Source organism: Astyanax mexicanus, chromosome 13 (assembly GCF_023375975.1).
Source record: "Astyanax mexicanus isolate ESR-SI-001 chromosome 13, AstMex3_surface, whole genome shotgun sequence".
In the NCBI taxonomy this organism is placed as follows: Eukaryota; Metazoa; Chordata; class Actinopteri; order Characiformes; family Acestrorhamphidae; genus Astyanax; species Astyanax mexicanus.
Genome location: NC_064420.1, coordinates 11,045,001 through 11,062,509, shown reverse-complemented (window position 1 = coordinate 11,062,509; position 17,509 = coordinate 11,045,001). Strand labels below are relative to the sequence as shown.

The 17,509-nt window shown below is 39.1% G+C and overlaps 1 protein-coding gene across 1 annotated transcript in view; it reads right to left on the bottom strand.

Moving 5' to 3' along the window:
- vdra (vitamin D receptor a) overlaps window positions 1–17,509 on the bottom strand; it is a 136,003-nt gene that overhangs the window by 42,619 nt on the left and 75,875 nt on the right. Inside the window, exon 3 of the mRNA XM_007240812.4 lies at window positions 4,647–4,794. Coding sequence (XP_007240874.1) covers window positions 4,647–4,794 — 148 coding nt within the window. The remainder of the gene's footprint in view (window positions 1–4,646; window positions 4,795–17,509) is intronic.

Here is a 17,509-nt window from a genome sequence, read left to right as displayed (position 1 = left end):
CATTAATTAATTTGTTTATCAGCTTCAATTCATTTTAACTGTACAGTTTAAAATATTTTCTTAGCAAAAAGTTGATGAATGTGATTAGTCTACATTAATTAATCACAGATTGAAATGTAACATTTGAATTAGATATTCTACTTGACAGCCTCTGTCCTTACATGTAAACTAATTATTAAAAATAGATACTGTGTTTTGGTAAATCAATACAGGAACTCAAGACAAAATATTTCAAAATCATATTGATATTTTCTTACACTTCTAGTCAGTAATCCTTCTTTATCAACCACTCAACACTGCTCTGCTACTGTCTGCTCAGTGAGATGAAAGCCCCATGGCACCGCAGACGAGAGTGGAGATCATACTGTAATGAAAGCAGCATGGTGTCTGAGAAACAGCCTGACATACTTCTCATTCCTTTCCTCCTTTATCCCTTCGTTTCACCCCCATCCTTTCTTCCTGTACACAAATACAAGTCCAGATGCGACGTCCAAAAGAGGCGCTGAAAAGGGGCGATGCTTGCAATCAGAAGCCACCAGGCATCTGGGCTGACCAAAACTGAATCAAACAAATCAACATGTAGGTGCTGCTACCATGTAATGGTTGAGAAAAAACGCTATGGACGTAGAGATGCCTTTTATATTTAAAAGTTAAGTTTATATAGTGTTCAATATTACATAGAGTAATAATTACTGGTACTGGCCACAGCTATAAAAAAGAAAAAAAAAATGTATACATTTATATATATATATATATATATATATATATATATATATATATATATATATATATATATATATATATATATATATATATATATATATATATATGGCCATGGTTGGTTCGTATTGCGGTTCGTGAGTAGCTCATACACCAGAACACCCCACACGGAGGATAAACTGATAAATCTCTCTCTCTCTCTCTCTCTCTCTCTCTCTCACTCATAGTTGATAATTTTGGTGAAAATTAGTGAAACCTGTAGAGATTATTGAGTTTTTGAGTTTGTTTATGTTTCTCTGATTGATCTCTTTGACGTGATGTGTAAAAACCAATAAAACCTAGCAAACCCACTCTATAAACCAAATAAAACGAACTGAATTGGACGAGAAAAGGTGAAAACAAAATAAAACTATTATAACCTTAAGTAACAAATCAAACTGTTTAAAAAAATTCACCAGTTTGAATGTTATAATCAGGCAGCTCTGGGTGCACGTGAGCTCCTCCACTTGTCTGCGTTTGACTTGCAGCACTGTGTTTAGCTGTTCTTACACATTTTGCCTTTCAGTACCAGAGCGTTCGTTCGCTCTGTTAGAGCGCGCACTGAAATACCGCGGTCCATCCAGGTGTATCGAACCGAACAGGCCGAACTGAACGGTTCAATAATATACCGAGAACCGTTGCATCCCTAATATATACATATATACATACAGTATTGTGCAACTGTTTTAGGCCCCTGTGGGAATTTAAATTAAGTAAATAATTTAATTAAGTAAAGAATAAGAGTAAAGTAAGTGTTTATTAGCTTAGTAAAACACTAAAGCATTACAATAAATACAAACCGCAATTTTACTAAAAGCAGAGCTTTTACAGCCCTGTTTTCCTTAAAACATCTCATAATCTCTCCTCATTAGAGTGTAGTAGTGTTATTTCTAGTTCTCATCATATCAACACCTGTTTTGGTAAATCTTCAATTCTTCAAATAGATCTTTCACTCTTTAAATGAAATGGATGAGTTAGCAGCTCATATGTGGAGCATCTTTTGCTGGAGTGGAGAAACAGCTGGTCTGAAGTTCATGCTCAGGTCGAGGAGGAGAAAAAAGGCCAGGCGGTTTGCTTTTGCTGTTTTTGCAGCTATAGGTGCACAGCTGCACCGAGAGATGTGTGGGTGCGAGAGAGAAGCACGTAGAGCATGCGTAGAAGCAAAAAGACACATTAATTTGACGGTTTACCTTCAGGTTTCATGCCCATGTATCCAATACGTATCGGATTTAGGAACACATTTGAAAGTGACTCAAGTCTGATTTGAAAAAAATTGGATTTGGCACGTTCACACAGCCATAAAAAAAAAAATTAGATCTAAGCCACACTGAGCAAAAAAACAGATTTGAGTCACTTCAGACTGGTAATGTGAACGAAGCCTATATCTTAATAAAATCTTTTGAAGTAAAACAAAGGTTTAAATTGTATCATTCCTTAAATCCTTTGAGAAGTTATTTCTAAAAGCTCTATGTTTGTATTATTTACATTACAAACTAAGAACATTTACCTTCCCCTGTTTATGGGCATTAATTATTTTAAAAATACAGTAAAACTTTATCAGCTGGCCTTTTTTCTGAAAAATTATGAAAAAGGCACAGCTAAACCAAGATAATTTATAAAATTATCTTGATAAAATCTATCTGAGAGCACACAAATTTAGAAGTGCCTAAACTTTTGGGTGTCTTTCCTCTTTTCACTTAAACAGTAGAAAGCACAAATAAATATGCATATTCAAATGTAAATAAAAATAATAAATGTTTTAGGATAATGAAATTCTATTTATTTTAGTGGTGTCAATCACTTAAAGGTACTTCTAAACAACAATAATCTGTGATTAATCATCTTTTAATAACCATTAGATTCTTCTGCTCATACGTCTCTGTATTCTTGGAAGGGGAAATGATTGATTGTATACTGTGGTACAGAGAATGCATCAAGACTGGAGCATTCTTATTTGGGTGGAGGTGGAGTAATGTATGTTTACTACAGGATGTCAGGACAACGCTACGCAATGACTTATCTGAAGACGCGGGAAGCATGGCAACTCTGAGGTGCTTGTTATCTCGTCTTTTAGATTTGAGTGTTGAATGTTGTTCAATACCTGAGGCGTACTTTGCATTCAGAGGTATCTGCACCGCGCAGAACGATCCTACACACATCCTCAAGCTCCTTCATGCTTCAGAAAAGACTCCGGTTGGTTTTACAGAATGTAAACATGACCGAACATTTGGATAAGACTAAAATCACTAAAGTATAAACTATTGTTGTCCAAACAGGGCTTTACAACTTAAAGCAGCAGCAGTCTGTATAATTTTTATTTTAAAGAAAAGTAAGAAAGTTTAACAGTTTCTGGTTGTAACAGATTTTGCTGGTTACCTGAGCAAACATGGTGCTGCTAATGATGCTGATATAAGAGATACTTTGAACATGGAGATATCGGAATAGCAAACTCAGTCTACATCACAGTCTCCATGTATGTTAAACCAAAGAAATGTAAAATTAGAACTAAAGAGAGACTGAGAGTTAATAGAATGCACAATAGAATCCTCACTAATGTTTATGCAAAAGAAAAAAAAACAAATAAACAAACAAACATTTACCCTCCTAAAAGCTCTGGAAGTAAATTGTACTCCAAAACAGTACAGGGTACAGTATTTTTTCTACGTCCTGCTGCTTGGGAGGTTGTCTCAGGACAACAATGATATTCATATGCATGTTTTTTTCTCCAGTGCATATTATGTAACTGCTGGCACTGCTCAGCACTGCTACAAAAACAAGAGACACCCCTAACAAGCTGCAGAGATCGCATCTCCCTCTAAGCATTGCATCAGAAACATGCAACAAATTGTCCTAAATGCAACACATTTCCTCAGATTTTTGAGAATGAGTGTAGTGCAGATCACATGACCAAGCAAACCACTTGGATATTAGACCATATGACCAAGCATGAGAGAGAGGCAGTCACTGAAGGACAGTCTTTATGTTTTAGGCATTTAGAGATCACTCTGGTGAGAATGTGTAACTGCACTGAGTAAACAGAAAAGCACTTTTAAAATATGCATTGTGCTGCAGTTTCCTTTTGGAGCAAAGGAATTTGTTTATTTCTGCCAGCTCTCCCTCTTTTAATTTTCTTTTCGGTCCTGTTTGGTCAAGGCCAGACAAACTCCCAGGAAAATCTACCAGGCCACTGTTTGTTTTTATAATTAATATATTTGGCTTTGCACGGATGGTCACAGAAACACAATTGTGCCATTTATTAGATATCTTATAAATATTTTATTAAATACTTGTCCCCTCCCCTTCTCATGATTACTACTGCTTTCAATTAAAAATAAAGAATAAGGACAGAACAATAATTATTTTTTTTTTGTTTTCCTATAAAAGTAACCTAAACAATTATTGCTTTGTTCCTAAATTATCAAGATGCTGCTGATCAGTTATTTATCTTAGTGTTAGATGACTCTACAAAAAGAATGAGTAGACTGATAAATCACTGTGCTGCTGATCAGTTATTTATTTTAGTGTTACCAAACTCAACTGCAGATTATTTATTAATCTTGTTGTTTCTCAACTCCACTAAAGCATGAGCAGACTGATAAATCACACCAGTCCAAAGACTCAGGCTAATTGGATGTTGGATAAAATTGCCACCTTAGGTATGAGTGTGAGTAAATGTGTTTGTCTGTCTGTCTGTGTCTGTCTGCCCTGCGATGGATTGGCGGCCTGTCCAGCGTGTACACTGCCTTCTGCCCGATGCCCGCGCGACCTTTATGGATAAAGCGGTTGCTGATGAGTGAATGACTATGTTGATCAGTTATTTTCTTAGTGTTACTGAGCTAAATAAAAAAGCATGCTAAAAAAGCTTGAGTAAAATGATGGCGTTTTACCTGAAAAAGCCCTTGCAGCCCTCGCAGGTCATAGCATTAAAGTGAAATCCGGTGGCCTTGTCTCCACAGACACCACAGATCCGCGGAGCATTCCGGTCAAACTCATCTGGACCCTGTGCAGATGTGCTCACTGCCATGGCCTCCATTACTATGAGAATGGAAAAAAAAGGAGAGTTATGATTAGTAAGGGTTAAATCAGCACAAGACAGGCATGAACAGGAAGCAATTTGCAGCCAAATTAAAAGTCCACAATCGTGTGTCACATGGTTGACTTCCTTCCCCTTCACTTAAGAGGACCCCAAAGAGTAAGATGGAAGTATCGTCACATTATTCGCAGAACAATAGGGGGGGGGGGGGGTCACCTACAGTGGTAGAAGTCAGGAGGAAGAGGACATTGGAGGTGGAGTATAAAAAACTAGCAGAAGTAGAAAAGGAAAAGGGTTTCCATATTACTGTTCAAAAGTTTAGCTGGCGGGTTGGGGGTTGTTTGTTATCAAGGCAGCACAGAATTCATTCTACTGTGTGGTGCTTTTTCTACACTTTTCTATTTTTTACTCTATGACCTATGACAAAATACAGTGCAACACAAAAAGGACAAAAACAGGATTACACAGTTGTTTATTTCAACTGTACCTCTTTTGCTCTGCCATATTTTAATTTATTCTCTTTTGCTACAATTTTTTTATTTTAATATGTTTCACACTTAACACTATTGCATTATTTAATGTATTAATTTATTTAATTTCTGTTTCTCTACTACATCACATTCTATTGTTATTCTACTTAATTTGTCAATGTCATTCTATAGATTTCTTTATATTCTATTTTAGTCCATTTAGCCAGATTTTATTTCATTGTTTTGTTCTACACTTCTCTTATATTTTATTGATTTTGTGACATTAAATTGTCCGGTACTCATTACATTCTATTCCTTTATACTGATGATCTCCTTACATTTTAGACTAGTCCTACATTTAATTTGACTACACAATTTGATTCAGATAGCATTACAGCATTTTACTATATGCTTTTCCACTTCCATGGTTTTCACTTTGCTCCATTCCCTTCTACTGCTATATTTCATTCTTTTAGATTTTGCACCATTAATTCCTACTCAATTCTGTTTTATATTTCAACGTTTTCTAGTTCGTTCTTCTCAATTTCATTACATTCTACTAGGGCTGCGAGATATGGCCAAAAATGACATTACAATATATTTATTTATGCTGATACGATACAATTCCAATATAAATATGAACAGTATAAAAGCCAGCACTCTTGGACTACAAAATCAACACATGCATTTTGGTTACAAAAGAAATGAGCACTTTTTATAGGCAAAACCATGGATACTGCACGTGTGTGTTGTGTGTTCATTGTCTGTACACAAATCAACATTTGTATATGCATGCTGCCCCTCTCTTGCACATGTCAGATTTGCGGGAAAAACAGTTGACACTCGCAGGAATAATTCACGTAGGCGGTCTGCTCCTGAGCTGCTGGCAGCCCACCGTTCTGCACGGCGGTGAATAATGTAAGGGCAGCTAATAGATCACTCACATGGGCCCTGGACGTTTGAGCAAGTGAGTGAGAAAAAAAGCGAGAGAGGGAGAGAAATATGGGGGGCAGAAAGATATACTGAGAGAGAGCGGGAGAGTGCAATAGCGAGAGATTTGGGCGGCAGCAGAGAGCTGCTGCTCCAGGCCTGGTTTCCGTGAACAGTGACGCTGGGAGCGGCAGCTCCAGCTGCAGTAATGGAAGGTGCTGTGCCGGGGCGGCGCCATCTTCCTGGAAGCAATCAGCTTGTTTTCCACACAAGCGCAGCTCACAGAGCTAAGCACACACTAGCTGCTGGAACACACTCATGCATGTATGCATGCATGCACCGCAACACACACACACACACACACACACACTCATCTGGATAAAACCAGACTGAGTTTCTGTTTACTGAAACATCATTTCAGAAAGCTTCAAACTTTTTCCGAAATAAAACTCACAGGAAGGGTTTTCTTTCCTTTTTAACTTGTGGTTAAACTTCAAGTTCCAATAAAAAAAGCCTCAGAGTGCCTGCCTATTTACTTATTTCACTACAGAAAGCACCACACTCTTACTGATTGTGTAAGCACTCATACAAACAAAGTTCAAACTTAAAACTAAACAACAATAAACTCCTTTAAACAAAAAATAATATTAAATTATGCTGCTTTGATACTGCTTTATAAAATTATTATTACTCCATTCCATAGTTTAATTTTAATATATTTCATTCAATTCTACACCATTCCATTCTCAGGACACTGCCCTGGGGGGCCCCCGTGTTCAGTGTGATGGTGCTGGAGGTGCTGCCCCCGAACCGGACTGACTGGGGTCTCCCCGTCAGAAAGTCCAGGATCCAGTTGCAGAGGGGGGTGTTGAGGCCGAGCGAGCTTAGCTTCCTGGTGAGGTTCTGTGGGATGATGGTGTTGAATGCTGAACTGAAGTCTATGAACAGCATTCTGACGTAAGTGTCCTTCTTCTCCAGGTGGGTGAGGGAGAGATGAAGAGTAGTGGTGATGGCATCGTCCGTGGAGCGATTGGGACGATACGCAAACTGCAGGGGGTCCAGTGAAGAGGGCAGTTGTGTCTTGATGTTCCTCATGACTAGCCTCTCGAAGCACTTCATGATGATGGGTGTAAGTGCAACGGGACGGTAGTCATTGAGGCAGGACACTGTGGACTTCTTCGGCACGGGGACGATGGTGGTGGACTTGAGGCACGTTGGGACAGTGGTGCTGCACAGGGAGATGTTGAAGATGTCCGTGAGAACATCTGTCAGCTGGTCTGCGCACTCCCTGAGCACTCTGCCGGGGATGTTGTCTGGTCCTGCAGCTTTTCGTGGGTTGACTCTGCGCAGAGTGTTCCTCACATCCACTGCAGTCAGGCACAACACCTGCTCGTCCGGCTTGGGCATGGTCTTTCTCGCCATCGTGTTGTTTTGTGCCTCAAACCGTGCATAAAAGTTGTTTAGGGCATCAGGGAGGGAGGCATCACGTTCACAGGACGGTCCTGTAGTTGGTGATTGTCTGGCTGCCCTGCCACATGCGCCGCGCATCACCCGTGTCCTTGAAGTGGCTGTGGATTCTCTGGGCTTGTGCGCGCTTTGCCACTCTGATAGCTCTTGACAGGTCGGCTCTCGCTTTCCTCAGGGCCACCTTGTCACCCACTCTGAAGGCGGAGTCACGGGTCCTCAGCAGCGCACGTACCTCAGCAGTCATCCAAGGCTTCTGGTTTGGGCGTGTGGTGATGGTCTTGGAGACAGTGACATCATCAATACACTTGCTGATGTAGCCAGTGACTGATGCTGCATACTCCTCCAAATCAACAGAATCGCCTTCAGTAGCAGCCTCCCTGAACATGTCCTACGCAGTGCACTCAAAACAGTCCTGAAGGGCAGAGATGGAGCCTGCCGGCCAGGTTTTCACCTGCTTCTGAACTGTATCTGCACCAGTCTCATTCCTGTCTGGCCCTGACAATGTTTCTTGATTTTGAAAATCATATTCTTGTGTTTTGCAGTAGTATGTTTATTTACAATTTAAATAAGCAATATTAAATACAAAACAATATTGAATATTTAATAAATGAGTTTGGAAACAAAAAAGAAGTTTCAGGTTACATTTATTTTCAGCTGCATTAAAAGAGTTTAAATTACATATTTCATAGCTTTTCTGAGCTTTTCTGATTCTACTACTGGCTGTATGATCATCTGGAATTACAGAAAGGTTTCTGCTGATTTTGAGGTAAAGTTTATGATTTTGTTATAGCTAAGAATGTGAAATTTCAGAGTTCCATTTAGATAAAGAATGAACTGATTTCTTAATTTAGGTTTTGAAGCTGTATTAAAAAAAAATTCAGAATTTACATTTTATCTGAAATTTTATAATTCCACAACTGGCCGTATGATAATCTGAAAATGATGTCAGGAATAGGAAAGTGTTTGTTTCAAACATATTGGCTGCAGACAGCTTGTTAGCCAGTAGCTGTGGCTGGCAACTTCCACACCCGGGAATGGCTTATAAATCTTCTGCAGTAGTTTTTTGGAAGATGGAATTGCAGACTGTATTTACGTAGTCTGAGTAATCACATACATTTACCCAAGAGGCCTGAAGTATTCTAAGCATGACTGTGTGTTTTCTTTGTTTCACATTGCACATTTTTCAGGTTACAGCAGTCTGCTGCACAGTGGGCTGTTTGCACTGCTCTAATGTGAATATAATGGCATATTAGTCTTTGGGCTCTGGGACTGGTTGCAGCGAGGCTTGATAATGGGCACCAGAATGATGGGGCTTTCCAATACTTAAGTTATTACATTTCCTCGATACACAGGATCACATCCGTATCAGGAAAACAGGCATTACCACCCAGAGTGGACAGTGCAGTGGGTGGTAATGATCATGACTGATTGCAAGGGTAGTTCTAGCCAGATGCTGCCAGACAAGTGACTTCAATGCAGGAGACCCCTCACATATATGAACCTACAATCATTGGCCATGTTATCTTATATGTTATCCTACCATATCTTCATATCCATACATTTTATACTTACTTACATTAAGTAATTATAAAATAAATAGTTGCAAAAAAGATGTACCAGAAGAAAGCATCTGATTGCAATGCTATTGGAAAGAAAGATGACTCTTACCAGGAACAATACACTTTTAAAAAATAATTTAAACTGATATACACACACCTCTTATATGTATTATTATATGTCTTATATGTATTGAGCTGCACAAACAAAAGTAGAGTGTAATGCACAGGTAATGAACGTGCAACACAATATATTGGACATCGCTTCTTGGAGTTGTAGAGGTTCCTGGTTGTAGAGGTGTCCTGCAATAATGCATACATTCCATGCAGCTTAAATGTTCCGGAGGTTCCTACATATTTTGCAGTAGAAGCAAAGTGTTGATAGTCCAATAGGTAATATTTTTGCCAATGCAACTGACCATGGCATATTATCTGTGTCTTAAAGGCAGGCTTGTGAGATGGCAACAGTATGTGGACTAGCACTGGAGTATATGTTTAAAAAAGGTAGGGCCACTGGTTGCAGGACCTCATTAATAATGTTGGGCTGTCAAAGTACCTGTAATAAAGACCAAAGGTGATTTGGCATCATACAAAATTGCACCCCACACCATGACACCAGGTCTATGATGCATGAAAACAAACTGCTGGTCTTAGTGCCAGATAAAGTGGAATTTGACCCTATGCCATTCTGAAGCACTCCATGACAGTCTGGCACGACACATTTTATTTCTGTCGTTTGCACTTAGTAGGATTACATTACTATATTAATAACTGTTCCTGCATGTTGTTTTAGACTCTCATTAGGTTTCGAAAAGATTCCCTTTGCTCTGCACATTTTACTGGTTACCCTGCCTCTAACACACCTGATTCAGGTAATCAGCTCACTAACCATTTCAACCAATTCATGAGTTAAATGCAGCGTCTTACAGCAGGAGGAAAAAAACGAAAATAAGCAGGACAGGGGGTCCCCCAGGACCACTTCTTTACCACATTCTTCTATGGATGAAGTGGTAGAGCATAACCAGCATTGCACTGACATCTGATACACATGGTAGTAGATGTGTGTGTTGATCAGGTACAGTAGCAATGTTCATATAGGGCTACACATCTGGGACATTAGTTGTTCTGCAGGGTTTAGTAGTCTTGAAACAACAGGGCAAATCCACCTCACGAGAAGCCATCTTTTACCTACAGGACCCGCAGCGACAGGTTGTGTATTATGTCTACAGTGAAATCTTTTGAATGCAAATCAGACAACACACCAGCTGCTTCAGTAGTGTAGCTGAAAAAGTGAGCTCAGAAAGTGCTGTATTGTGCAGATGCTGCCAAAGCCGCGTCTACTGGGGTAACTCGATCATGAGGGCAGAATACAACTGAAGCGCACAAACACAAACCTGGGGCTGCCCTTCACGAAGAATCAGCAGGCCAGCAGTGCAGATCCGAGATCAGACTGGGCAAAGACTGATTGTAGCAAACTATGAGCTTGAAGTGACGGACATTAAATCCACTGTCAGGTTAAGTGAATAACACTGATTATCTGATTCCTACAGTATCTTCTCTGATTTCTCGTTGTGTCTCTTGGCTGTGTTTAGATGTTTAAACTGCGGCAGTGACCCGGCCTGGCTAGCCAGTAGGCAGTAGAGGTTAGATCGGGCCCAAAAAATCTGACCCGACCCAGCCCGAGCCCGTGCACGTTCTGCCCGAGGCCGACCCGACCGGAACCGTAAACTGTCATTATGAGCCTGAGCCCGACCCCACCTGTCCCATAAACTGGCTGTTTTTGGGCTGTTTGAATGAGCGAAATATGATCAGAATTATGTTAATTAACACTGTAACATAGAAGCATAGAACTATTATTTAATTAAAATGATTTTTAAGAACAGCTAAACACAGTGCTGCAAGTCAAACGCGGAGTTCACGTGCGAGAGAGAGACAGAGAGAGACACAGAGAGAGAGACACACAGAGAGAGACACAGCGAGAGTGAGAGAGAGAGAGAGAGAGAGAGAGAGAGACAGAGAGATTTGCGTGTTCTGATGTGAGCTAGTTAGTTAGATTAGTCTCACAGAGAAGGAAGAAGAAAGGGTAGAGTAGTTTGCAAAAGGACACAGTTGGTTGGCTTAAAAAATATAATAATAATAAAAGAATAAAAAAGGAAACCCTTTTTAAGTAACTGTCTGCCAGTTCAGATATGATGATGCATATTGTGAATTTGAGAGAACTCTAAATTCAGCCAACCGCAGAACTGAAGGTGGTCACTTTTAGTCAGACTATAAAAATGTATCAGTGATCACTTTAAATTCAGTACCTCCACAGGAGCTAAATGGAAGCAAAAGTAGCAATATAACAATGTGTTCTGACTGGAGAGAGGGGCTGTGTTTTAATATGACATATGCTTCTAGTACCAGTAGAACTAATGTACATTTACTAAGTATAATTACTTATCTTACGATAATTTCATTCTTATTGCGATAATTTTGCCGATGTCGATAACAGCCGCGTGTTTCCGCGTGGATTTGTTTACATGAGAGAGCGAATCCCGCTGCTCTCTCGCCGGATCTGTCAGACAGTGACATCTACTGGTTAGGACCTGTAGTGCACGCAGAGTTTATGCAGCAGTGAGAGTGAGCAGTGAGGGTGCCGCTACACGCACGCGCGTACACACAGCGGAGAGTATGTGTGTGGAGATGTGTTAGCTAGCGAACGTATTCGAGGGCTAATTGGACTTTCTCAAAACTAAAAAACTTTAGAGAACTTTTGAGGAAGTTTTAAAGCCGTATTCCACGGCTCCGGTGCAGGAGAATTTTGGCTTTAAGCCAAATAAGCGAGGAGAACCATCAGCGAATCAGCCGGTATGTTTACAAGGTTTCACAATAGTGGAAACAAAAGCTGGCAATACTACTAACCTGAGATCTTATTTAAAACACAACCATCCAGCCCAATTCATCCAGTTGAATACTGAATACTGAATTCCCCCAGAGAGATCCTGCCTCAAGCCCCACACAGTAAACATGTTGGTGTTTCTTGCTCAGAATTTGTCTGACAGTTACAAAAAAAAATACATTTATAGCAAGAGCTCAGGCCTGCTGAGCTATCTGTGTCTTTGATCATATGGACTAAGCTAATGTGTGTTTTACAGCATATACATATATGATCAGAAAAAGGAATCTGAAAGTGCCCGTAGTGTTACTATTTGTTGTTACTTTATTTTTTGAATAAGGGTCTGTTTAATATTTAGTGCAGTTTTTCAGAACCCAGGGTGGGTGTACTTTATTTGTTTTATTTATTTAGGATATTAAAATATTTTTTTATATTGGGAGCCCAATGTCTGTTCTTAATAATATGAAGTTAGTTTAACTGTAAAGTGGTGTAATAGTATTATTATGCTTGTATTTTATTACTGTGGCACATAGATTAAAGCACCTTTGGAAGCCCAGAAGCAGGAAAAAGCATTTTCTATAGTGGTGCTTTAAAATGACAATATTATCCTTTATCACAATAATTTCTGAGACAATATATCGTCCTAAAAAAATTGTTATCGTGACAGGCCTAAGTATAATTAGTGTTGGAGGGTTCATTAAATTACGGCTTTAATGATATATTTTAAAATGGAATAATGGCGATAGATACATCTGTTCACCTAGGCGTGTGTTTGTCAGAAACCTGTAAACAACTCCTATATGTGTCAGTGATTTTCATATTTTACTATTTTTCTTAAATTAGATCAATTCAGTGAGCAGCTCATTCATGTTTTGTTCTTATTGTGGGCTTACAGTGGGGAGAACAAGTATTTGATACACTGCTGATTTTTCAGGTTTTCCCACTTGCAAAGCATGTGGAAGACTGTATTTTTTATCATAGGTACTCTTCAACTGTGAGTGATGGAATCTAAAACAAAAATCCAGAAAAATACATTGTATGATTTTTAAATAATTAATTTCCATTTTATTGTGGGAAATAAGTATTTGATTATCTATCAACCAGTAAGAATTTTGGCTCTCACAGACATGTTACTTCTTCTTTAAGAAGCCCTCCTGTTCTCCACTCATTACCTGTATTAACTGCACCTGTTTGAACTCGTTACCTGTATAAAAGACACCTGTCCACACACTCAATCAGTCAGACTCCAGCATCTCCACAATGCCAAGACCAGAGAGCTGTGTAAGGACATCAGGGATAAAATTGTAGACCTGCACAAGGCTGGGATGGGCTACAGGACAATAGGCAAGCAGCTTGGTGAGAAGGCAACAACTGTTGGTGCAATTATTAGAAAATGGAAGAAATGCAAAATAACGGATCAAAGCCCGTCTGAAGTTTGCAAATGACCATCTGAATGATCCAGAGGAGGAATGGGAGAAGGTCATGTGGTCTGATGAGACAAAAATAGAACTTTTTGGTTTAAACTCCACTCGTCATGTTTGGAGGAAGAAGAATGATGAGTACAACCCCAAGAACACCATCCCAACCGTGAAGCATGGCGGTGGAAACATCATTCTTTGGGGATGCTTTTCTGCAAAGGGGACAGGACGACTGCACCGTATTGTGGGAAGGATGGATGGGGCCATGTATCGTGAGATTTTGGCCAACAACCTCCTTCCCTCAGTAAGAGCACTGAAGATGGGTCGTGGCTGGGTCTTCCAGCATGATAACGACCCAAAACACAAAGCCAGGGCAACTAAAGAGTGGCTCCGTATGAAAACATCTTAAGGTCCTGTAGTGGCCTAGCCAGTCTCCAGACCTGAATCCAATAGACAATCTTTGCAGGGAGCTTAAAGTCCGTGTGGCCCAGCGACAGCCACGAAACCTGAAGGCTCTGGAGGAGATCGGTATGGAGGAGTGGGCCAAGATCCCTGCTGCAGTGTGTGCAAACCTTGTCAAGAACTACAGGAAACGTCTTATCTCTGTAATTGCAAACAAAGGTTTCTGTACCAAATATTAAGTTTCTTTTTCTGGTGTATCAAATACTTATTTCCCACAATAAAATGGAAATTAATTATTTAAAAATCATACAATGTATTTTTCTGGATTTTTGTTTTAGATTCCATCACTCACAGTTGAAGAGTACCTATGATAAAAATTACAGTCTTCCACATGCTTTGCAAGTGGGAAAACCTGAAAAATCAGCAGTGTATCAAATACTTGTTCTCCCCACTGTATGATAAAACATTTTAATGTTAAAATCCTGATGCAGCATGTATAGAGTACTAGAGATCCGCCACTAGATCTACCGCTCTGGCTTTACTGATACGGAATCATTCCTAACATTTTTAAAATTTAATGAGCAGGGGGATTCTAGGATCAGAGGTTTAGGGGTGTTGAGCACAACGTTAAATCAAATCAGACACAAACTATGATGTACAAGTGACAGGTGTGTTACTTTTTAAACATTTTTTTAGCAGATAAGGAGATAAAACATATAAAATATATATATATTAAAAATACCTCTTAAAACTTTGTTATCTGGTCTAATTTTACCTGAAAAAGCACCACATATGATTTGAACAGATGCAAATAAACATACATGCAGTAAAATGCAACAAGGAATTCTCATTTTTAACTAAGTTTGTTTCATTTTGTAAGCCATGCTGAAGAACAAAGTGTAGTTCCAGATTTCTCCTGGATGCTCCTCAGCCAGCATGTGTGTATTATGTTCAGTTCCGTCAGCAGCTCACCTGATTTACCATATTTGCCAATTTAGCAATCCACCAATCAGGCCTGTATGGCAGAGTGGCCAGGCGAAAGCCACTCCTTAGTAAAAAAGCACAAGGTAGCCCATCTGGAATTTGCCAAAAGGCACCTAAAGGACTCTCAGACCATGAGAAACAAAATTCTCTGGTCTGTTGAGACAAAGATTGAACTCTTTGGTGTGAATGCCAGGCGTCATGTTTGGAGTAAACCAGGCACTGCTTAACACGAGACCAAAACCCTCCCTACAGTCAAGCATGGTGGTGGCAGCATCATGCTATGGGGATGTTTTTCAGCAGCAGGAACTGGCAGACTAGTCAGGATAGAGGGAAAGATGAATGCAGCAATGTACAGAGACATCCTGGAAGAAAACCTGCTCCAGAGCGCTCCTGATCTTAACGGTTCATTTTTCAGCAGGACAATGATCTGAAGCACACAGCCAGGATCTCAAAGGAGTGGCTCTTTTTTCACATGGCCATAGTGGTGTATTTTGTGTAGAAGGGGTATGGCATTTTTCTTTGGTAAAAGCTGCCAAGAGTTGCTCAGAGTTTGAGTTGTCCTTCATGATGCTTCCTTAGGGCAGGGCAGAATCACGTGACTACACTTGTGACAGTTTGTTTTTTAAGGTAACAGTATATTAATTTTAACATATTAATACACAAATAAATATAAAAGTGATATTGGCAAAATGACATTTGTTAGAGATTCTGAATGTCGGTTGACATTAATTTTTAATTAATTGCTGAGACCTATGTCATGATGCACAATACATAGTTAGGGTTACTGCTATGGGTGTGACTTATCATATCAGATGTAGTAATATTGTAACAAATGACATGTTTTTTTGCAATTTTTACTCATGAACTTTTGGTTTGTGGTTGAATTTTGTTGTTACGTTACCTTATTTTATACAGAATTAGAATTAAAATGTTTCAATTCTTAGTTTCTATTAAATGTATGAAACCTTTATATTCATTGGTCTTTAAATAATACAAAAAAATAATGTTTTGTTATATTGCCAAGAATATTGTCATCGCAAAAATACCCTAAAATGTTGTGATATAATTTTAGGGCCATATCTCCCACCTCTACTCCCTGCCAACAGCAGTGGTCAGATGATTAAACCGATCACTTATTATGTGTTATATAACAGTAAACAGTGAGAGTAAATAGGGCTATTTTATATGTGACCCTTCTGATTTTACAGTCAGATGAAACCTAACGCTCGGAACACCCATCTGTTCAAATGATCACATTGGAACTAAATCCAAGGTCAAGATGTCAGCCTCCAGGCTTTTCCTTCACAACCGTTAATATCCTACATGCATCTCGGTTATTATGTGGTAAAACTGGGTAAAAATGACCATGAGAGCGAGCATTGGAGCTTCTGAAAAGCTCTGTGCATCCGGTTTCCAAGTTAAAGAAAGCTGTTTTTAGGAAAACCATTCATTTCACCATTATACAAATGCAGTAATGAAAAAGACGGTCAGTTCAAATACAGAAATAAATGTCCACCTATGTTTTAGCCATTTCTACACACTGTTATGCATCACAGAGCAAGATGTAAAGATGGGAGAAAACTAACAAAAACATTTGACTAAAATACCAGAACTAGACAGCATCAAAAAACTAAAAACTTCAATTCAAAAGAGCTTCATTTTTTCTAGACACTGAAAATTTATATTTGATGCACTGGTGACATTTTGGTCTAGGGACTGTGCGGGCCATGAAAAAATCTTTCAGCTTGCATGTCTGAAGCTAGGTAATTGCAAACTCTGAGATGTGTTTAGAATCAAGCCATCTTTCTGAAGGCTGGACAATTAATCCAAAATGAATCCAAATCTATTCATGAAATTCAGTCCTTTACTTATTGTGACCAAAAGATTACATTTAGCTTTCAGTCCATATTGCCAATCAGGATTGTTTAGATATTCATTAATAAACTGAATTGTGTGGTACATTAATTTATTTATTTTAATCATCATTGAATTCTGTATGTATGCAAGTAGAGTACCACTGCACAGTAAAAAAAAAAGTGCACCATCACTCCATTGTAGTACTAAATCTTCAAGGATATTGAATATTTTATATTCAATATATATGAATATTTTGTGTGTTAAAGTGAAGATGCACATACCCTGCCGCAGGATTTAGTGTATTATTAAAAAGAGCTTGACCACATGCCATTCATGCATGCTCATTTGTAGGAACACAAAAAGAAAACTAACGAATAACTAAAAAACTAAAGAGTAATACAAGATAATATCCTTGTGTAATACCTGGAAATATGTGGAAGGAAGCCAAGACTTGCTCTGGGCACAACTTTAGCTTGGCTGTGATCATATTAAGTTATTTTAAACATACATGAAAATACAATTTTCATCTACTATAAACATGAGCTGGTTAGGAGACTTACAACAGAGCCAAAATGCTGCTTCTGAGGCTCCTCAAAGCACAAATAACAGTAGGCCTAATGCTGGAAAAGCCGGGGCCGGGGACGGGGGTGATAACATGAATGTCTGTGGGAAGGGGAGGGGGAATGTTTCCAAATGTAAGACTTGGCCTAGATTTGAACGGAGCGACTGTGAACTTTGGACCTTGTTTTCGGTGC